At 49.1% G+C, this 22,298-nt stretch overlaps 1 protein-coding gene across 1 annotated transcript in view; it reads right to left on the bottom strand.

The window, feature by feature from the left end:
- Positions 1 to 18,961, bottom strand: part of LOC311183684 (calpain-9-like) — a gene marked incomplete at both ends in the record, with an annotated part of 87,381 nt that extends 68,420 nt beyond the window's left edge. The window contains 10 exons of the mRNA XM_084253229.1: positions 709 to 769; positions 3,089 to 3,209; positions 6,083 to 6,160; positions 8,457 to 8,541; positions 9,929 to 10,016; positions 10,873 to 11,041; positions 13,231 to 13,364; positions 13,709 to 13,827; positions 16,740 to 16,809; positions 18,767 to 18,961. Coding sequence (XP_084109355.1) covers positions 709 to 769; positions 3,089 to 3,209; positions 6,083 to 6,160; positions 8,457 to 8,541; positions 9,929 to 10,016; positions 10,873 to 11,041; positions 13,231 to 13,364; positions 13,709 to 13,827; positions 16,740 to 16,809; positions 18,767 to 18,961 — 1,120 coding nt within the window. The remainder of the gene's footprint in view (positions 1 to 708; positions 770 to 3,088; positions 3,210 to 6,082; positions 6,161 to 8,456; positions 8,542 to 9,928; positions 10,017 to 10,872; positions 11,042 to 13,230; positions 13,365 to 13,708; positions 13,828 to 16,739; positions 16,810 to 18,766) is intronic.
- Positions 18,962 to 22,298: the final 3,337 nt, after the last annotated feature.

Genomic DNA, 22,298 nt, shown 5'->3' with positions numbered 1-22,298 from the left:
GAGCAGTTTCCCCTGATATAGGTATGTATGTATATGTGTATATACACATAGGTATACATGTATCTACACACACAGGCATATATGTATATACACACATACATCACACCACACAGGACAAAACAATATCAGTGTGAACTGAGTTGCTCCACTTTCTTGGATTTTATTCTATCAGAGAGTTCCAAGTTCAGATCCAGCCAACCCTGGATGTTGCTTTGTTGGTTGAGTCTTGGATTTGGAGAACCTGCTATAAGGGACATGGGCATCTGTGGATTTTGGTATCCATAAGGGTGGAGGGTTGCCCTAAAACCAATACCCCACAGACACTGAAGGACAATTGCAGTTAAGCTTTGGAGGAGTCAACAGTTATGTGCAGCTAGTGCCCCTGCATCAAGGGTCCACTGTGTATCTGTATCTGTACCAATCTCCATCAATCCATCTATCTCTACCTACCACCCATCCATGCATCCAGCCAACCAGCCCGCCATCCTATTGAGTCTTTTCTCTGGAGAACACTATTACAGGATTCATGTGGAATTAGAGAAGAAAAGGAAAACAAAGACCAGGTTCTCCTATCTGCCGCACAAGTTTTGAACTATGATGGAAGCTCATGCTGCTTTCTTCCCTGTTTTGCTGTTTTTGCATGCTGGCTGCCTCCTCTAGACGACACATTCTCTGAAGTCTGAAAGCACAGTTTAAGCTTCAACGCACTAAGGAAAAGGACAAGCAGATCGCGGCTGTCCCTGCACCCTCCAGCAGGACTGCCCGTCACCTACCTGATCAATTCCTGTCACAGTGTAGGCATGACTCTTAAGGAAACCAGAAGATGTCCGGGCTTCGGACTTTGCAGTATTTATGACCTAAACACATGAAAATATCACTGTTGGGCCCATCGTGTAAGTCACTCCCCTACCAGACCAGACCCAGCTCTGCCTGGCCCGGCCTCTTTGCTCCCCAGGAGGAAGAGACACACAAAATGTTCCACAGGAGGCCCTCTAGCAGTGACAATGAGGCATTCCCAGCCTCTCCCCAGGGTGAGAAGCCCCTCCTTCCCAACAAAGAGTTGACCCTCTGGCCCCAGACAGAACTGTCTGATCATCCCCTCCTGGGGGTGCACAGTCACATGCACGAGGAGACACTGTGTTACACTCAGCTCCGTGTCACCCGCTTGAAAACACCAGGAGATTGGTCATTGAGTAGCAAAGAACACATTCCCAAGGTTAACTCAAGAGGAAACAGAAAACTTGAAGAAGTTTCACAACTAGACGAGGCAAAACTCTATGTGTGTGTACATAGAGAAAGTAGAAAAAATACTGTTAAGTATCTACTGATATATTTTCCATGATGTGTGACATCAACAAAGATTCCAGAAAACAGTAGGGTTTCATTTCATGAAATCAAACCTAGCCCTGCGTTCCTGAGTGTGTGTGGCTGCTTGTATGAGCAAGGGCAGAGCTGAGAAGGGGACACACAGCTCCGCTGGGGTAGAGAAAGGGAGAGAGATTTGTCGGGCTTGTTCTACCTGACACAGCAAGGGTGTCTGAGCTTCGTCATTTGAAAGACATTAAATGGAAACTTCTGCTTGGATTAAAATCAACAAACACTGCCACTCCCCAGTCCTGGAAGTGCCAGCCCTCCTGTGTGTGCTCAGGGCACCTGCTCATGCCTCTGACCCTGGCAGAGAGCTTGGAAGGGAGAGACAGGTGAGCGACTTACATCGATGGAGTAGCCCTCCAGAGAGTCCGTCTTCAAGGCCTTCTCGAGAATCTCATAGAAGTTCTCTGGAGCCTCTTTGGTTGTGAAGGCCTCGGCTACAACCCCAGTGAAGTCCTTCATGGCCTCGATGGTGCTGCCCCGCTTCAGTGCCTCATAGCTCCCATGCACCCTGAGAAGACAGTAAGTTTGGAAGCGGCTGCAGGGATGAGGAAGGCCACCAGGTGGCGCCTCTTGCCAGAGGTATTTCTAACTGAATCAGAAACCTGCAAGGCTTGCCCTGGCTGGGTGGCATGGGAGGCAGATGGGAAGTAGGATTTGGGGTCTACTTGACGCTCTGAAGATACAAAAAATCTCTGTGAGATAGGCAGCCTGGTGTGGGTTACTCTGACGGCGGGGTCAAGTGCCAGACCCACCTCTTACAGCTGAGTGTTCTTGAGCCAACCTGTTCATGATTCATTTTCATGATTCGCAAAGGCCGGGGAGGGGGGACAGTTGTCCTCTCCCCTCTAGGACTGCTGTGATGTTTAAATAAGTCTCTCCCTCTCTTCAAAGGACCTGACCAAGAAAGCATTAGTTGGGTAGACAGAGGGTTAAGGAACTTTTCCCGTCTGGTCTCAGGTACTCCCAATCATACAACTGCACACGTAACATGTCTGTACATGTACACACACACATACCCACACACAGAATGTGCATATAGACACACACTTTATGGATGTATACTCTGCTTGAGTTATAAAATAAACTTTGTCGGTGTGTACAATGTTCACTCTTGTTTTCATTTGCACTTTCTTTTTTTTTTAATGATTTATTTATTTATGCATACAAGAGCTGGGGTACAGGCCAGAGATGCAGGGGGTGAGAGGATTCACCAGAGACAAAATGGAGAACAGAACAGGCAGTCTGACTGAAATACACTGCTGAGGGGAGTAGCAGGCGAGACAGGAGAGGTCTGCTGAGCCATATGTGAGTCACCTCCCTGGCCGGGGGTCGAACTCCTGCTGTAGAGGCAGCAGATAGCTGCATAGTGCTGAAACTTAACCCCTTAACCACCAGGGAGGCCCAATTCTTTTCATTTCTAAACTTGTGTGAGTGTGTTTTCTATTACTTGTCAGGGAAGATAACCCAAGTGGTAAAACAAAGGAGGTTCCTTGAGCAATTCTTGTGCAAAGTCCTACCCAACCTTTGCCATCCTCTTTTCCCAATCATCACTGAAATGCTTCTGTCTAGCTCCATGTTTTGGGCCTTCTCTAGGGTCCTGGGCCTGATCCACCACTGTCCTGGTTTGGACTCAACACTTGGGGATGACAAAGACAAGGGCAGGGAGACTACCAACTCAGGCTTCGCAGGAGCCTCCAGCCGTGGAGCCCGGCACCCACCTTCCTTGGTGGACAGTCACTTCCCACTTGTGGATGCCATCCTTCTCTAGGGCATCAGGAGTGAGGTAGAGAATCTCCACTTTGTCAAAATGGGCCTTGAAGTCCGCAGATGCCATCCTGCAGCAAAGAGGAGAGAGACATGCTCTGGAGGGATGACACTGCATGACCGACTCATTCATTCAATCATCCAACAGTTATTGAGCACTTGCTTCTGTCCTGGAGGATTGGGGAGAAATCAGGCCTGGGGAGAAGAAGATAGACTCCCCCCCTCCAAAAAAAAAGTAAAGAAAAGGTTAAGAAAGATAAAAAGGAAGAAAAGCTTAAAATATAGGTTGATATATATACATAAGGACTACAAAGAAAAACAAAGTAGGGTGAAGGGGGAGCGTGCAGTGTGGGGGATATTTTAGATAAACAGCTAAAGCAACTTCTGACTGTCCAGGTGGCAGCCTGGAGTGCAGGGGTTGGGACGTAATGACGTTTTGGCAGTCCAGGTAGTTGGAGAACAAGATCTTAAGACAGCTAAGTCAGTAAAGGATGATGTTCAAAGATAACGGTGGACCAGGGTGGTCCTCATAAGGCTTTCAGCTTTGACTCTGATTAGATGGAGAAACATTAGGACGTGTTAACATGACCCATAACCCCTGACCCATGAGAAAGGGCACAGATAGAAGTGGAGTCACCAGCTATGAAGTGCGTGCTGCTGTCCAGGTGACAGATGAGGGTGGGTCAGTCCAGGCTGGTAGGACGGGAGGTGGTGAGGAGCAGTGATCAGGTTTAAGACGTATTTTGAAGGTTGAGCCTATAGGACTGGCTGGAGGATTAAATGTGAGGAAAAGAATGAAAGGCAAGAAGATATGTGGTTTGAAGAGTTGGATGGATAAAGACGGAGAAGTCTGTGTTGTAGCAAGTTGGGGAGAGAAGGATTTGAGGTTCAGGCATGTGATCCTGGGATGTGCTAGTGAGTAGATATTCACAGGGAGATACTGAGTAGATCCTTGAATATATGGATCTGGAATTCCAAGGAAAGGAACTGCAGATATCAACTTGGGGGTATTGAAACCATGGGTGATCCCCAGAAGAGTTGTGCATGTTTGACAGTGTCTTGAACCTGCTCTTCGGAAGGCAACATTGTCTGTCACTTTTCTATGAGTCCTATGACACAAACGTGTGCAGAAGAAATTGATCTTAAGCCATATTCCAAGCTGGTCAGAACCAAGAGACTACTGACACAAAACCAAGAAAGCAGGGAAAAAGAAGAGATTAGACCACACCCAGAAGCAAGGGGTCCATCCCAAGAATCTGGAAGCCTTTTCATATATAGATCCATTTCTAACTTTTTGATCAGACTTAGTCAAGCCCATAAACTTTACATTCCTAACTTTTATTTCCTTTCTACCTCCATTTCTATAAAATCGTTTCTACTTTCCAGATTTGAGCCTTGGCTCCTATATCCTTGTTGGTTGACCTCACAATAAAACTAAAACTTTCTTCCCCCCAAAATGGTGCTGCAGTGGTTGATTTTGAGGAGTGACAGGAAGTGAGCCTATTGCTGGTGTCAGTATCAGTGTAAAGACAGTGATATTTTACTTAATAAGAAGTATTTTATCATTAAGGTGACCAAAGTATATTTCTCATATATTTGGTCTTTATCCACAGTTCCTGATAAATGGCTCCCCAAACTCGAATTTTCTTAGTGTTGAAAGTGATGAAAAGTATCTTTTGTTATGTAAAGGAGGGGAGTTTTGGATGCATCTAATGAGAGGGACTAGGTTTTGCTCATGTCTAATGACGCAAAGGACACAGAAACGTTAATTCAAAAGGGCACCTGCACCCCTATGTTTATAGCAGCACTATGTACAATAGCTAAGCTGTGGAAACAACACAAATACCCCAAAGTACATGACTGGATAAAGAAGATGTGGTACCTATACAATGGAATATTACTCAGCAATCAAAAAGATAAATCAGGCAATTTGCAGCAACATGGATGGAGCTGGAAGGGATCGTGCTCAGTGAAATAAGCCAGAAAAAGGAAAATACCAGGTGGTCTCACGCATAGCAGGAATTTAGAAAACTTAAATAAGGGACCAGGAAAAAGACTAATTGTAATAAAGTAAAACTCAAAATAAACAAGCAACTATAAACCAGAGACACACTACGGGCAGGCGGAGGGGGGACAGGATGGGAGGGGTTAGGGTCAAAATAAGGGGGGTGGGAATTGGGCGAGGAATATAATCAAGATGAAAATGCATACATTGTGCAAAAATGAAAAATGATGTAAAAAATATATAACATGAAAAAAAAATAATAAAGGGAAGGACTCGGGCAAGAAGTCACTGGCGTGAGCATATGAAAGGAAACAGAACCAGAAATCAGACATCTGTGGTCTTGCAGAGTTGGAAGACTCAGCTGTTTCAGGGTCCCACAGGAAGAAACAAGACTTGAAATGATTTCTAGAGATAAAGGGCCATTAACCAACTTTCTCTTAGCAAAGATTTTCAGCTCTGTGGAAAGGCCAGATTAAGAATTCCTTCCCACTGATCTGTATTTTGAGATGCTCCAAAGGTGGCTGCCTTCAAGGGTCCCTGTCACCGTGTTGGGCCTGGAGGTAGTGACCCCAGGAGCAGCTTGCTGCCTGCACGCAAAATCACTGGGCTGCAGATTCAAATGTAAACTTGGATGATGGATGGCTCAGTGGAGGGAGGCTGGGTGAGAGCTGGGAGGATGAGTCTTCTGTTTCCTGGGTCACATGGATTCCCTTGACACTCTAAACAAGTCTGGGAATGGGGAGAGTTCCCAACACGTGACATATTAAATCCTTTGCCAACCTGGGTGGATATAAGGGTTTTGAGACAGGTGTATGTGATTTACTGAAATGTACGACAAAATGATAGGAAGAAATGGGGTGTTCTTTACACCCAAAGGCCAAGGAGGCTTGACATACTTGTTTTGCAGTTAGTACAGAAATAAAGAGGTAAGAACTGTACCAGAATTCTCCATCGTCCAGAGTAGAGTGACACAGGTGCTTTCGCTCAGCAGGGCTCACAGAACGCCACTCAGGAGAACTAGGAGGAAACCAAACCGGCATGTGGGTCATGAGCAGTACAGGCCTTGGGGTGGGGGAGCACCCTTTCCTAGAAACCAGGGTGTGTGGTTGTGAAAGGAATAGATCCTGGTCAGTGACTCTACCATGGACCCCAAAAATGTGCCAGAGGCTTTGAGATTGGTCAGAAAGTACATTTCCAAGCGCAGCCAATGGAAGTAGGTGCTTCTCATGACACCACCACGGGCAGGGAAACTCACTTGACCTCTGTTCTTTGTCAGCTGACACTTTGAAAAGTCATAATCATAACGTGTTTGACAAGCTTGTTTGACATTCATCTACCAAGTTCTTTCTTTCTGCGACCTCCCTGGGAAGCTGGATCGTGTTCTGCCAGGGGGCCCTGCCTGTCCTCAGGTGAGCAGCTACCTACTGCCCTCCAGATTGGGAATGACACCTATAAGGCCACTACTTCCTTGGGACAGCTTCCTCCTCCAACACACACACACACACACACACACACACACACACCCCTGTCTCCAGAAGCAGTTCACCCTTGAACAACTTGGGGTGATCAACCTCCTGTGCAGTAGAAAATCCAAATGTAACTTATTGTCAGTCCTCCTTATCCTGAGGGTTCTGCATCGGAGGATTCAGCCAACCATCATGCAAGGTTGGTTGAAGCAGTGGCTGCAGAACCTGCTGAGAGGTAACAGATCTGAGTATAATGAACGTGTACAGCTAAACCTGTGTTGTTGAAGGATCAAGTGCAGTTCAAATGGCGCTGCCACCTCCTCAGCCCTCTCATGGGGGGAACCATTTCCCCACACCCCGTAGGTCTTGACTCCTGGGGGAGGGCTCCGAAGAGCCCAGAGAACCCAGAGCCTCTCTCTAGGTTGCCCCTGGCGGGGTCTGTAGAACAGAACTAAGAGCTTTTATTTTTCCTTTGGGCCATTTTCTTCCAATGGCTCACACCCACATAATGGGTCCAAAGGCTCAGCTGAGCTTTCCAGCCTTCCTCTGGCTCCAGGCAGAATCAGGATCTGGGAGCAGGGTGGGCACAAACCCTCCCACCCCTCCAAGGCTGCCTGGAGGCAGGCAGTCCCCAGCTGTGCTCCAGGAAAAAGCAACTTCTCCCTCTTCACCATGTTTCTCAGAGAAAGGAAAAAGTAGCCTCTGTCCTTTTAGAGACTCCATCCCCTGAGGTAAGGGACTCTATAAATCTTAGGAGCTAAAAGCAGTCTCATTCCTTTTGATTTGGTTATTTCTTTTCCTTCCCTTTCCGCCAGGAAAGGAAGGCCGAGTTCATGCCTGCCAGATGTGGTCTGTTGTGAATCAATCTCTGCCAAAGTCCCTTGGATCTGAGGCGGTGGAAGGCAGGAGGGGCTGGGGGTGGCGGGAAGGGAGCAGTGATGGGGACACTTCATTGTCAGTCTTGTGCCCTCAAGCTGGAGTCTGGTTAATAAAGCCACAGACACACGGATGCCCAGCTCCCCCTGTTGAATTGTCTGAGCTGAGGACAAACATGGACTTGCTTTAATCAAGTTCTAGATTTGTACAGACTCCCTAGAGAGCCAGGAGCTGCAGGTGGGCAGAGAGGCCAGCAAGAGCTCAAGCTGGCCAGAGCTCTGGGTGAGGAAGGAGAGAGGGAGGCGGTAGAGACAGGTCAGGGTGCATCCCGCCTGTGCACACCTTGTACCTCCCATCATCCCAGTCATAGGGGCCACCTCTCAAGGGACATGGAGGGGACACAGGCCTGAAAGGAAGACCTTTCTTATAATTGGAGTCAAATAAATAATGTTGGTCATCAGAGCAGTCATAGTAGCTGAATTTCCTGTTCCAATTTGTCTGCCTCTCCTGGGCCACTGGGCTTCTGGCCAATGGACAGAGAATCCGGTACTGTCCTCCTGGCAGCACTCAGGGATTCTCATGCCCAAAATACTCATTGCCACCACACACACGTACAGACACACACACACACACAACACACATGCTTCTCTGGGGCCACTCATACGTAGAGAAAAGACTCACGATACATGGGGATGTGAACTATCGGCATGGGAGGCAATACAGTCATCGACATGACTACAATCCCAGGGAAGACAAAAGGCCACTCTAAGAGTCTTCCCTGAGAGTCAAGTTTGACTGCAAGGCGGGCCCCAGGGGATGAAGGGGAAAGAGGTGAGGTCACCCAGAAGCCAGGGGAGCACGTTAGACAAACTTCTCCTCCTTCCCAGGACACCCCAGCCAGCCTTGGCCCACTGGACCCCATGAACAGCATTAAGGTGGGCGCCAGCCAGAGAGACGCAGTGGGGACCCACCTGTCACTCCAGGGCCTGTTCCACTCGCCCTGGCCCCAAGGGTTCCGGACTCTGATCAGCTCAGTTTTCCGGCCTCGGACGTTTACTTGGAAGGCAGAGGCAGCAGGGGAATGGGAAAGGATCAGTTCATGTGTGAGTTCTGGAGTGGTTCCTCTCAGCCGGGGCTGGCTTGACCGGAAGCCTCTTGACTTCTATACATTAAAATCATGTCAAAACTCATCCATTCTTAACTTGCCTTCGGAACTGTTCTGCTAAACATAATGGCTACCATGATGTGAATCTTCAAAAGAATGAGTTACATGTTAGACTGCAAATTCCCTAGAGTTTTGTTTATCTGGGGAGCCTCAGAATTCACGGTGAAAGGTGAAGAGTAATTCTCACAAGCGCTCAGTGAGCTGCTACTGATTTTCCTTCATCCTTAGCCTCTTACACAGAGCTTAACAACAAGCATAGAAACACACGTTGGGAATCTAAATAGCAACAGTAAATAAAAACCACGTCTAAGTCTTCCAATGCCAATATTCTCCCATTTGGGCTGTCATCTGAGGATCTCTGCCGTCCACATCAATAGCTTGGAGTCAGGAAAGAAAGCCCAGCCAGCCGTCCTTACTCTGCTCTGGGGCAGGAACTCACAGTTCACAGGGGTTTTGGAGAAAGAGAAAATAAGACTTTTCTCATCAACTAGCCAGAAATTTGAGCTCTCAGAGCAGTTTCCCCTGATATAGGTATGTATGTATATGTGTATATACACATAGGTATACATGTATCTACACACACAGGCATATATGTATATACACACATACATCACACCACACAGGACAAAACAATATCAGTGTGAACTGAGTTGCTCCACTTTCTTGGATTTTATTCTATCAGAGAGTTCCAAGTTCAGATCCAGCCAACCCTGGATGTTGCTTTGTTGGTTGAGTCTTGGATTTGGAGAACCTGCTATAAGGGACATGGGCATCTGTGGATTTTGGTATCCATAAGGGTGGAGGGTTGCCCTAAAACCAATACCCCACAGACACTGAAGGACAATTGCAGTTAAGCTTTGGAGGAGTCAACAGTTATGTGCAGCTAGTGCCCCTGCATCAAGGGTCCACTGTGTATCTGTATCTGTACCAATCTCCATCAATCCATCTATCTCTACCTACCACCCATCCATGCATCCAGCCAACCAGCCCGCCATCCTATTGAGTCTTTTCTCTGGAGAACACTATTACAGGATTCATGTGGAATTAGAGAAGAAAAGGAAAACAAAGACCAGGTTCTCCTATCTGCCGCACAAGTTTTGAACTATGATGGAAGCTCATGCTGCTTTCTTCCCTGTTTTGCTGTTTTGCATGCTGGCTGCCTCCTCTAGACGACACATTCTCTGAAGTCTGAAAGCACAGTTTAAGCTTCAACGCACTAAGGAAAAGGACAAGCAGATCGCGGCTGTCCCTGCACCCTCCAGCAGGACTGCACGTCACCTACCTGATCAATTCCCATCACAGTGTAGGCATGACCCGTAAGGAGACCAGAAGATGTCCGGGCTTCGGACTCTGCAGTACTTATGACCTAAAAACATGAAAATATCACTGTTGGGCCCATCGTGTAAGTCACTCCCCTACCAGACCAGACCCAGCTCTGCCTGGCCCAGTCTCTTTGCTCCCCAGGAGGAAGGGACACACAAAATGTTCCCCAGGAGGCCCCTTAGCAGTGACAATGAGGCATTCCCAGCCTCTCCCCAGGGTGAGAAGCCCCTCCTTCCCAACAAAGAGTTGACCCTCTGGCCCCAGACAGAACTGTCTGATCATCCCCTCCTGGGGGTGCACAGTCACATGCACGAGGAGACACTGTGTTACACTCAGCTCCGTGTCACCCGCTTGAAAACACCAGGAGATTGGTCATTGAGTAGCAAAGAACACATTCCCAAGGTTAACTCAAGAGGAAACAGAAAACTTGAAGAAGTTTCACAACTAGACGAGGCAAAACTCTATGTGTGTGTACATAGAGAAAGTAGAAAAAATACTGTTAAGTATCTACTGATATATTTTCCATGATGTGTGACATCAACAAAGATTCCAGAAAACAGTAGGGTTTCATTTCATGAAATCAAACCTAGCCCTGCGTTCCTGAGTGTGTGTGGCTGCTTGTATGAGCAAGGGCAGAGCTGAGAAGGGGACACACAGCTCCGCTGGGGTAGAGAAAGGGAGAGAGATTTGTCGGGCTTGTTCTACCTGACACAGCAAGGGTGTCTGAGCTTCGTCATTTGAAAGACATTAAATAGAAACTTCTGCTTGGATTAAAATAAACAAACACTGACACTCCCCAGTCCTGGAAGTGCCAGCCCTCCTGTGTTTGCTCAGGGCACCTACTCATGCCTCTGACCCTGGCAGAGAGCTTGGAAGGGAGAGACAGGTGAGCGACTTACATAGGTGGTGCAGCCCAGCAGAGAGCCCCTCTTTAAGGTCTTCTCTAGAATCTCATAGAAGTTCTCTGGAGCCTCTTTGGTTGTGAAGGCCTCGGCTACAACCCCAGTGAAGTCCTTCATGGCCTCGATGGTGCTGCCCCGCTTCAGTGCCTCATAGCTCCCATGCACCCTGAGAAGACAGTAAGTTTGGAAACGGCTGCAGGGATGAGGAAGGCCACCAGGTGGCGACCCAGCCAGATGTATTTCTAACAGAATCAGAAACCTGCAAGGCTTGCCCTGGCTGGGTGGCATGGGAGGCAGATGGGAAGTAGGATTTGGGGTCTACTTGACGCTCTGAAGATACAAAAAATCTCTGTGAGATAGGCAGCCTGGTGTGGGTTACTCTGACGGCGGGGTCAAGAGCCAGACCCACCTCTTACAGCTGAGTGTTCTTGAGCCAACCTGCTCATGATTCAGTTTCATGATTCGCAAAGGTCGGGGAGGGGGGACAGTTGTCCTCTCCCCTCTAGGACTGCTGTGATGTTTAAATAAGTCTGTCCCTCTCTTCAAAGGACCTGACCAAGAAAGCATTAGTTGGGTAGACAGAGGGTTAAGGAACTTTTCCCGCCTGGTCTCAGGTACTCCCAATCATACAACTGCACACGAGCATGTCTGTACATGTACACACACACATACCCACACACAGAATGTGGATATAGACACACATTTTATGGATGTATACTCTGCTTGAGTTATAAAATAAACTTTGTCGGTGTGTACAATGTTCACTCTTGTTTTCATTTGCGGTTTCATTTTTTTAAAAGATTTATTTATGTATGCATACAAGAGCTGGGGTACAGGCCAGAGACGCAGGGGGTGAGAGGATTCACCAGAGACAAAATGGAGAACAGAACAGGCAGACTGACTGAAATACACTGCTGAGGGGAGCAGTGGGCGAGGCAGGAGAGGTCTGCTGCACCATGTGGGTCCCTCTGGGCGGCCTGGAATTGAACTCACTAAAGAGGCTGGGGATTGTTTCATAGTGCTGTGCTTAATCCCTTGAGCCTCCGGGGGGGGGCCCCCATTTATAGTTTCTTAATGACAAATGATCTTGAACATCTTTTTATGAGCTAATTTGCCTTCTTTTAAGGAAACCTATTCTGTTCTCTTCTCCCTGAGGCAAAGGTTTCAAATCCTACCAACTGAACAAGCCTTTTGCACAGCTTGGGGTGGGGGAGGTGAGGGGTTCCCTCTTCTGAGCTCCTGGAGAATGAAACCACACCCAACCCAGCCCCAAGCAGAGAAGCTGACCCTAGAGAGGAGGGGTCCCTGATGGTAGGACTCGTTGAAGGACTGGGTTGCCCCCTCCAGGCCTGGAAAGCATCCCCTCTGCTCACCCCAAGCATGACAGTGGCACCGAGGGGGTTTATGCAGACCAGGCGGGCATGTGGGCAAAGGAGCACCTTTGGTACTTTCATGGTTTAATCCCATCCTGCTGATTTCAGGATGAATTGAGCCTCAGTTTACCTTCACTTTATTTGGCCACTTATACACCCCCTTGGAGGTAGAAGCATGGCCTTCCTCCCTGCTTCCTGTCTCTGAGGACGGATTTCCACAGCTTGAAGATCCTGGTTGAGCCCTGGGGATCCCCTGGGAGCTCTGCTATCATGGCTGCTGCTGACTAGCTGGTGGGCTGGAGAGCGACATTGCCAGAGGAACTCCAGCCACTCGGGTGAATAGAAATGACTGTCGAGATTCTACTTAGCCGGGGTTCCTAGGTTAGTGACATCCACAGAGACAGAAAGTAGCAGGGTGGTAGCCAGGGGCTGGGGGGCGGGGCGGGGTGTAGTGTTGAAGGGTGCAGAGTTTGAGTCTGGCAGGATGAAGCTGTGTGGGTGATGGTTGCCTAACAATGTGAATGACCTTAATGCCGCTGAATATACAGTTAAAAACGGTTAAAAAAGTCAATTTACAATTCAAAAAATTTTAAAGGAGAATTCTGAAGTGGGGAAAGTGACATCTCAGTCTCCCCTGGCCAGGAGCCCTGAGGCTTCTGCCCTGGCTGTGCTGGCGGGGACGTCGCCCAGAAACATCCCTGCACTCTGGCTGCTGCCAAAGGCAGGATCCACATGCAGGGGCGGAAAGGGATGCGCGTCGCCATGTGTCTGAGGATGGGCACAGCTAGACCCCGACAGCAAGCTGCCCCAGCCACTCCTGTTTCACCTCAGCCCTGGCTGGGCCCCAGGGGGTGGCCCTGCCGCCCCACACGTGCCATCCCAGACCCTCAGTGTCCCTCTCCACAGCTGTCCCCTGAAAAGGACCCAGGAGGGAGACTGGCCTCCCTGGGACAGGGGCCTGCCCACGCTGGGCGACACTCACTTGGCATAGGCTTTCTCCAGCAGGGCGCCCCAGGACTTGTTGTTTTCGGCCGAGCGGAGGAAGATCAGGCGGTCACTGAAGGTGGGCAGCCAGTCATCAATCACCACGTCTAGCCACTCACCGTATTGCCAGAACTGTCACCCGGGGCAGAGAGAAATTGCAGGGTTGAGTCTCACAGGAGGTCCAGCACCCCTTTGTCCACATTATCACTTTGCTTTTTCTCCCTCAGATCTGGAGGAAACTCTCACATGGGTTCTGCTATGGGCTCAGCTGTGCTTTGTCCATGGAGCCACGTGCGGAGCATCCCACCCGCCCCCGACATGGGCTCGAAGACTCTGTGCGGGCCCCTCAATGCCGGGATGGACAACCCAGGGCTCTCTGATCAGTTTTCTCTCAAGAGGACAAGGCACCCATGATGACCAGCAGCTGCAGAAACACCTGACATCAGACTGCGCCACAATGAGGTAAGTTCACTTACCCAGAAATGGAAGATCCCAGCATAACCGGAGCCAAAGTTTTGGTCCTGGGGGACCACTCTGGCCAGCGCTTTCTCGTTGAGCGTCAGGGATCCGATGGCGGCTGACAGCCAGCAGTCACCTATGAGTGAAAAGTCGTCAATCGCAGGTCCTACTGCTAATTTGTGGGAAACATGACAACTCCATGGCCAAAGGAGATGTGGGGCATTCCAGATGGGACCACGTTTTTTTTTGTATTTTAAAATCTGGGAAGGTTACCAGCAAATCTCTCCCCTCTGCCTCCCTTCCCAGCTCTCCTGTCCACTTAGCACAGACAGCTCTTGTCTTGGCAATGGTATAGGTCATGCCCACGTGGGTGTCCCTGTGCTCTACTGCACGTCAGCTCCGTGGAAGGCCAGGAGGCCAGGGCTGTCAGAGTTAGTGTCAGCGGGACAGGGTGAGTGATGTCTCATGCCTGCTTGGCCTGTGGCATTTGGGGTGAGCTCAGAGGGAGCACTTTGCTGGGGCTCATGCCTCCCCAGGCTAGACTTCACTTTGTTGTAGGTAATAATAGCTCCATGGGCATCATCTACTTTCACTTATCTTGCATTTTCAAGATTTGTAGACTGATTTGCTGGTTTCCCCAGATATAACCTTCAAGTTAGCCCCCTTTTCAGAAGAAAACATAAAAGTGAGTGTGAACGTCAAGCAGTGTTTTAAGTTTACACTGTGCAGACTCCCACATGCATTCATGTGCTCATACTGAGCATGGGGCGGGCACCTCATCTGTACCTATCAGAGCTCTAGCTGCTGCCTGTGAAAGATGTCTGAGCAGACATTGGGAATTACCTATTTAACTAACAGGACCTCCCCATTGTAACCCAAATCTATTTGCTTGTAGTCGATAATACCACTTGAATTCATTGGAACTCAAGTGTGGCTTCCTGGGAGTTGACATTTCTGGAAAGTTCTTTGTACCACTGGACTTCGGACACTGTCACACAACCCTTTTTTGTCATTGCCAGAGACTATTTTGCCAGAAATGTGCTCAGCTTTTGAAGAGAGAGATTCAGATGCCATTTATACAAGTCAAAATAAGGGAAAAACCCCCAGAAGAGATGAAAATTACTGATCACTGTTGAGTCTGTGCCAATGGATAGGTTTGGCCACCTCAAGCACGATGCTGGGTGAAGGTGCCTGCAAAATTCAGTTTGTGGGGTGAAAGCATGCAGGTGGACATTGATAGGGAGGGGCAACAATGGTGTTGGTGATAGTCAAGTGCTTATTTGGGGGGCTGGTTCACAGCTGTCCATTTTATTGTTATCCTTTATTCACATGTTGGTTTCTTTTGCATAGAAGTGGGGTACAGGCCAGATGTAGAGTGGTGAGAGGATTCACCAGAGACAGAGTGGGGAGCAAAACAGGTGGACTTCCTGAAATACACTGCTGAGGGCAGCAGCGTGCTAGAGAGGAGAGGTCTGCTGCACCATATGCGGGTTAGCTCCCTGGCTAGGGATCGAACTCAGGCCATAGCAGTAATAGCACTGAGACTCAACCCCTAGGCCACCAGGGAGGCACTCCTTCATTCATGTTATTTTTTTTTTTAAGATTTACTTCTTTATTTATTTATCTATCTATTTATTTATTTATTTATAGAAGCACTGGGTACAGTCAGAAGTGCGGGAGGGTGAGAGAATTCATCAGAGCCAGAGCAGGGAACAGAACAGGCAGACTGACAAAATACACTGCTGAGGGGAGCAGCAGACGGCAGGAGAGGTCTGTCGCGCCATGTGGGACCCTCGTCCGGTGTCCAGGGTTCGAACTGATGCTGCAGGGGCTGCGTGCAGTGTCCAAGTCCATCTCTCAACCACTGACCACCAGGGGAGGTCCCTCATTCATATGTTATATACAATATTCAGATATAGAAAAAGTGCCACAAAATAATATTTGTCATCAATTATCAACTAAGGTTATAATTTCAAAATAGTTTTATACCAAAATGACACGTTAAAACTTTGAAAAAAAAATGAGTCCCATCAACAATTTTCTAGTGAATGATAATCCTTAGTGAAAGTGTATCACCAGGGGGATGCGTGGAGGGGTGGGTGAGGGGAGTAGAGGAAGAATGGGGTTCACAACTGAGAGGGGGATGTTGAGGGGAACAGGGAGAACCTCTTAGGGGGCTACACCTCAGAAAATGAAGACCAACCTAAACACTTTCTTTTTTGAAAAGCCAAGGTTGTATTTAGAATGTATAATTCCATGTATCCACCGTGTCTGTGTCTCTATGTCTATCATCTACCTACCTACCTGTCCATCGTCTGTTTATCTTCTGTCATGATGCATGTGTCTTTCTGTCTGTCTGTGTATCAATCATCTATCACCATTCTAGGTGTGACTTTTGAGTTCTGGGAGGGAAACTCAGCCACTTGTCATGAAGCTCCCGGCATGTCCCACTTCATCCGTCAGACCACAGTGGTGACCTCAGCTGTAGGGAACTCAGTGTCTGCTCCCGCTCACAGTAGTTTGCTCTCTTTGGTTCATTCCTCTGGGGGTTGAGGTGGTCCCTAAAGCATGAACCCCAGAGGCAGTGTGGCAAAGTGGTGAAGAGGAATTTGGGGTCCTGACTCTTCATATCTATCATGTCTGTGACTTTGGATAATTCACTTTGCCTCCCTCAACTTGGGTTTCTCTGTAAAATTGGGAGTGTGGTTGGGAAGACCAAGTGAGGCAATGAATGCTGAGGGGAGGCCTCGCAGGCGACCGACTAATGTTCTGATGGAGCCAGCAGCCAGGCAGCGCCTCTGGGTCTATCTGTTCTCTGAAAACCGGTGGGGAGCAGAGCGCCAGGGTTGTGAGTCCTCTGGCTCCCCTTCAGCAGAGCAGGAGGCCAACTGGGGAGGAGGGGGAAGCAGAAGATGGGAGCAGTCATGTTCCCCAATCCCTGTGCAGGGAGTGGCTGGGGTCCTGTGCTGCTTGTGCCTCGGCAGCAGCTCAGACCCCCAGGAGCATCTGTCCAACCACCAGCTCTCCGTGCACGACCCTCTCACTCACCAAGCTCCCCTTGGCGGATGTCAGTCCTGGTGGCCCCTCCGAGAATGAATACTGGGTTTTTCACTATTTCCTGGAAGAATGAGGGCATTGTCAGTGAGGCCTGGCCCTCCTGCCCCTTCCTGGCGGGCTCTCCTTTCTTGCAGCAGAACACTTTGTTCCTGTTGCATTATTGTTTCCTGCGGAGGGACAAGCAAAGGGACAGCCCAGCCTCATGGTAGGATGCGCCAGTCACATCACTTGGCCCCTCCGTCCCCTCTGCCTACATGCCCGTCAGTGTAGGAGCCTCTTCTCTGCTTGGGGAACTTGGTCTCATGCTCCGGGACCCTCCCTCGGAGGCTTTCACCCCCCCCAAGCACACTTGGTGTCTTCTTTCCAACTCATACTGTTTTAATGAAACCATCTTTGCTGTCGTTGCCTGTGACGCCCCCTTCAGAGCCCGTCTTCTGTGAGGCTGGCACTGGCTTGCCTGTGAGAACCCCATTGCTTCCTCAGGTTCCTACACCATGCCCAGCATTCTGAGTGATGGTCACAGTGTGTTGTGGTGGTGGGACAAGGGGAGGCTGTGGTAGGACGAGGCCTTTGGGGGAATCCATGCCTCGTTGTACGCAGTGCTGACCCCAGAGAGGGCACTGAGCAGGGGATGGCATGAGCCCCGCAGGCGGCAGGGGGTGGCTTGATGGGCTAAGAGTGGAGGCAGGTAGGCCAGCAGGAGGAAGGAAGTAACTAGAATTTCTCAGGAGAAAGCCTGAGGCACTCATTGATAGCCTTGTCAGGTTTAGGAAAATACTGGATGACCAGAAGCAGCTTAGACATGATTCAGGTGGACTGGTAAATAGGTCATTACTCACACACACACACCCTCCATCAGGAAATAGCAATAAAGAGCTTACCACTGTATAAACAACTCATGTCTACCTTGAACTCTGCCCTGAAGTTCCAGAATCGTGTGTGTGTGTTTTAAGTAGACAGGCTGTGTATTTAACACATCTTCATTATTTTCATGAAAGGAGCCAGCATGAAGGCAGACATGGGGCACCCAGTGCCTTTCAGAAGGTGGGATGCAGAGCAAATGATGGTGATGCCAGTAACCGCAGCAGGACGCCGTGTCTGCCGTGGGCACTAGTGTCTCAGCTTCACGGGGAGGAGACTGAGGTGTGGGGAGTGCAGGGTGTGACTGGTGTGACCAAAGTCCCTGGACAGAATGGGTGCAGGGCCTCAGCTGCGTCCCGGCCCTCTCTGCACTCCGTTCCTTGCTATCGCAGCCCGCCCCTGGGGGCTCTCCCAGGCAGGTCCCCACCCGAGGGAAGGCAGCCAGCACCACCCAGTCAGAAGCTGAGCCCTGACTAACCCAGCACAGGGAATATTGACTCCTTGTCCCAGGCAGCAGCTGATGGCCCTTGGGACCATCACCTCCAATTGTTAGGGGTGGGGGGGCATGGACACCGGCTCATGGGTACTGCGGGAAGGGGAAACAGGATGTGTTGGGCAGCCCCTTGCTTCCTATGCACCCCTATCATGGAGACACTGCACGCTTGCCTCGTGAGCCCCCGTCCACACTGAGCACCCTGGGCTCTGCGAAGAAGCTGCTGAGCACTTTACATACATCACCCAGGTGAACACCCTCCTGGAGTGGGGGCTGGGGCTGCCCCCCACCCTGTCCCCTTGGGTGGGACCTGGTGCCTGGGACTGGCCCAACTCATCCTGAGTAGCCTTGACCTCCACTCCCTGACTACCAAGACACTGTCAGACTCGAGTCCTGACCTCCATGGGAGTCAAACTGCTGGGGGCTGGATGCAGCAGATGCCCTGGAGTCCCCCTTAGAGCACCCCCAGCCCCGCCAGCTGTTATGTGCTCCCTGCATCATTCCCAGCCATCACTCTGCATGGCCTCCCCTGGGAAGCCGGCCTGGATCAGGTTTGTGCTCTGCCTCCCCTCCTGCTCCCTCCTCTCCTGCTGCCCTCCCCTGGGGTCTTGGATCCTCCTTGCAAGCCCCCTGCCTGCCACCCCCACCTTCTGGCTGCACTCACGCCTGGCCGTTTCCACACGACGGGGCTCTTGGGCTCCTTGCTGTAGTAGAGAGAGGAGCTGTTGGCCGGGAAGTCTGGGTCCTCAAACAGCGTGCCCTTCCGCAGGCACTCCTGCCTCAACTGCTCGAAGCTCTGGCCTGAGGAGTGGATGATGCGAGCATCCTGGGGCCCCGGGGCCTGTTTGATGTAAGACATGGCTGCTGTCTGCTCCCCAACTGGCAGGTGGGCTTGGGATCTGCGATGGGCAGGGAGGCGCAAGATGTGTGGGCCAGTCAAGAGGGAACCAGCTCAGTGTTCCTGAGCTGAGTGGCTCTTGGTCTTACCTTTAGCCTGGGAAACTCCCTGTCAGGCCCAATGGGGCACGCCCTGATGATAAACTTCAGAGAGAGCCCTCCTTCCTCCAGGGACTCTGCAGACCCATGGGGGAGCTGAGGGGCGGGGCCCATTCTGGGCAGGCAGCACCCAGCACCCTCTGCTAATGCCCTGAGGAGACCCGCGGGAGCTGGAGATGCGGGATGAGGAAGGAGCGCCAGGAGCCACAGGGGTCCAGGCGGTGGCAGGCAGTGTTCGCTGGTCAGGGAGAGCTCTGCGGGAACTGGAATCGTGTCTTTAAGTTGACAGTTGTCGTCTCTATCTGGGCGGTGGTGAATCACTGAGGTACGTAGTATGCGATCAGGGCTCACACAGCCCTCACACACCACCTAATGTGACATGGAGCAGGAGAAACTTCACTGTAGAGAGCCGGATATGCTTATCTGCTCCCCCCCCACACACACACACACCGCCCGTGCTCCCATGTTCGCCCTCACCCGCCCCAGCGCCCATCGCAGGCAGGGCCCAGATGATGCCCACAGGGGCCCTGGCCCCCCGAGCCAGAGCTGCTGCCTGCGCCCCACAGACTCCTGCTCACTCAGCCACACGACGGCGCGTGCCCTGGATCTGCTCAGGGCTTCGACCACGAAGGGTCGCGGTGTCTTGTCTGTCTGTGTTTGGGGAGAGGCCTTGGGAAAGTGACTGATGCTCCAGTGACTGCAAATGCGGGAGACTTTCCCAGCAGCTCAGATGCCCCCGTCTCACTCTCAGAGCCCGCCTCACCAATAGTTACCCTCCCTGCAGCACCCCGGGTGTTCTCATCACAACCCTCCATTTTGCATTTAACCAGAATATTCCAGGGACCCAGCAAATCGCCCCCAAAATCAACCATGTTCCTTCCCATGTTAGAATCCAATCCCAGGCCCATTTCAACTCTCAACAGTTCTCCAACTGGGCGAGATCGTCTTCTTCTGTCTGATGGACTTTTCTATTTGGCAACTGTTCCTGTCCCTGCTCCTCGTTTTCACAAGCATGATGGGTTCAGTGTGTGCCCCTGGGGGGGTCTTTTCTTTTCATTTTTTAAAAAGATTTATTTATTTGTGTATCCAAGCACTGGGGTGTACACCAGGGGTGGGGGTGGTTGTAGCAATGGAGGGAAGGGAGGATTCACCAGAGAGAGTGGGAGAACTGCTGCAGGGGGCCTCGCTGCCCCAGCCAGGTAAGACACTGGCAAACAGCTAAGAAAAGGGCCTCACACCGTGGGCCCGAAGTTTGAAGAGCCTCACATGGTGGGCCTGAAGATTTCTTGTGCCTCACACCCTGGGCCTGAAGATTAAACATCCCTTTGTTTTTTGTTCTTGGTCATAAAAAGAAAAAAGCTCATGGAATATACATTGGACAATAAATTATAAGAATATTGTAAGTACATGGCATGGAAAATTACTTGCCTAAAAATTAAACACTGAATAATTTGGCCCACTTGACAATAGGGAAAGAATTACTGTGCAAGGGCATGTCTGATAAACAACCCAGAGTTGGTCATAATATTCCTCATATGGAAGTTCCGTAGAGAAGCCTTGTAATGAATCATGAAGTGGATTACGCTAGGAGTCTCTAATTAATAGAAAATAGTTCTAATAACTAACTGATTCCCGGAAAGCAACTGGTCTCTGGCTGTAAGCCATATAGATAGAGGAGTCTCCTGATAGTGTAACCTTGGCGACAGGGCGGCACCAAGGACTGTTAGCTGACCTAGGTAGTTGTTAAGACTGAAATAATGCATCTAAGTTTTAGTTATCTATTAACTTTTAAGGTTGTTTCTTTTCTTAAGAACCCATAGGGTTCCTTGTATGTCTTTCTCTTGTCTTATTGCCCTGGCTAGGACTTCCAGTATTATATTGAAAAGCAGTGGTGAGAGTGGACATCCTTGTCTTGTTCCAGATCTTAATGGAATTGCTTTCAGCTTTTCACCATTGAGGATGATACTGGCTGTTGGCTTGTCATAGATGGCCTTTATGATGTTGAGGTATGTTCCTTGTATCCCAAGAATTTCAAGGGCTTTTATCATGAATGGCTGTTGCACTTTGTCGAAAGCTTTCTCAGCATCTATTGGTTTTTATATTTCTTTTTGTTGATGTGTTGGATAACGTTGATTGATTTTCTGATGTTAAACCATCCTTGTGTCCCTGGAATGAATCCTACTTGGTCGTGGTGAATTATCTTATGGATACATTGTTGGATTCTGATAGCTAAAATTTTATTGAGGATTTTTGCATCAGTGTTCATTAGGGAGATTGGCCTGTAGTTTTCCTTTTTTGTGTTGTCCTTGTTCGGTTTTGGTATTAGTGTAATGTTGGCTTCATAGAACGTGTTTGGTATTGTCCCTTCCTTCTCAATTTTTTGGAAGAGTTTGTGAAGGATAGGCACTAATTCGTCTCTGAATCTTTGGTAGTCAAAGTCAAACTATCACTATTTGCAGATGATATGATAATATACATAGAGAACCCCAAAAACTCCACAGAAAAACTAATTCAACTTATCAATCAATTCAGTAAAGTGGCAGGATACAAAATCAACACGCAAAAGTCAGTAGCCTTCCTATACACAAACAATAAATCTGAAGAAGAAGAAATAAAAAAAACTATCCCTTTTATTATCGAAACAAAAAAAATCAAATATTTGGGAATAAATCTAACAAAAGAGGTAAAGGACCTATACAAAGAAAATTATAAAACACTGTTTAAAGAAATAGAAGAAGACACAAAGAAATGGAAAGACATCCCCTGCTCATGGATTGGAAGAATAAACATTATTAAAAAGGCCATCCTACCAAAAGCAATATACCGATTCAATGCTATTCCAATCAAAATTTCAATGTCATTCTTCAAAGAAATAGAACAATTATTGATGAAATTCATATGGAATCACCAAAAACCCTGAATAGCCAAAGCTCTCCTGAAAAAAAAAGAAGGAAATGGAGGCATCACACTCCCAGACTTCAAACTATACTACAAAGCCATAATCATCAAAACTGCATGGTATTGGAACAAGAACAGACATACAGACCAATGGAATCGAATAGAAAATCCAGAAATAAACCCACAGATTTATGGTCAACTAATCTTTGACAAAGGAGCAAAGACTATGCATTGGAGCAAAGAAAGTTTGTTCAATAAATGGTGCTGGGAAAACTGGGTTGCTACATGCAAAAGAATGAAGC

This window comes from Talpa europaea (assembly GCF_964194135.1).
Source record: "Talpa europaea genome assembly, chromosome: 14".
NCBI classification, from domain to species: domain Eukaryota; kingdom Metazoa; phylum Chordata; class Mammalia; order Eulipotyphla; family Talpidae; genus Talpa; species Talpa europaea.
Note: the sequence above shows the minus strand (reverse complement) of the source record. Positions and strands in the feature narration are given on the sequence as shown.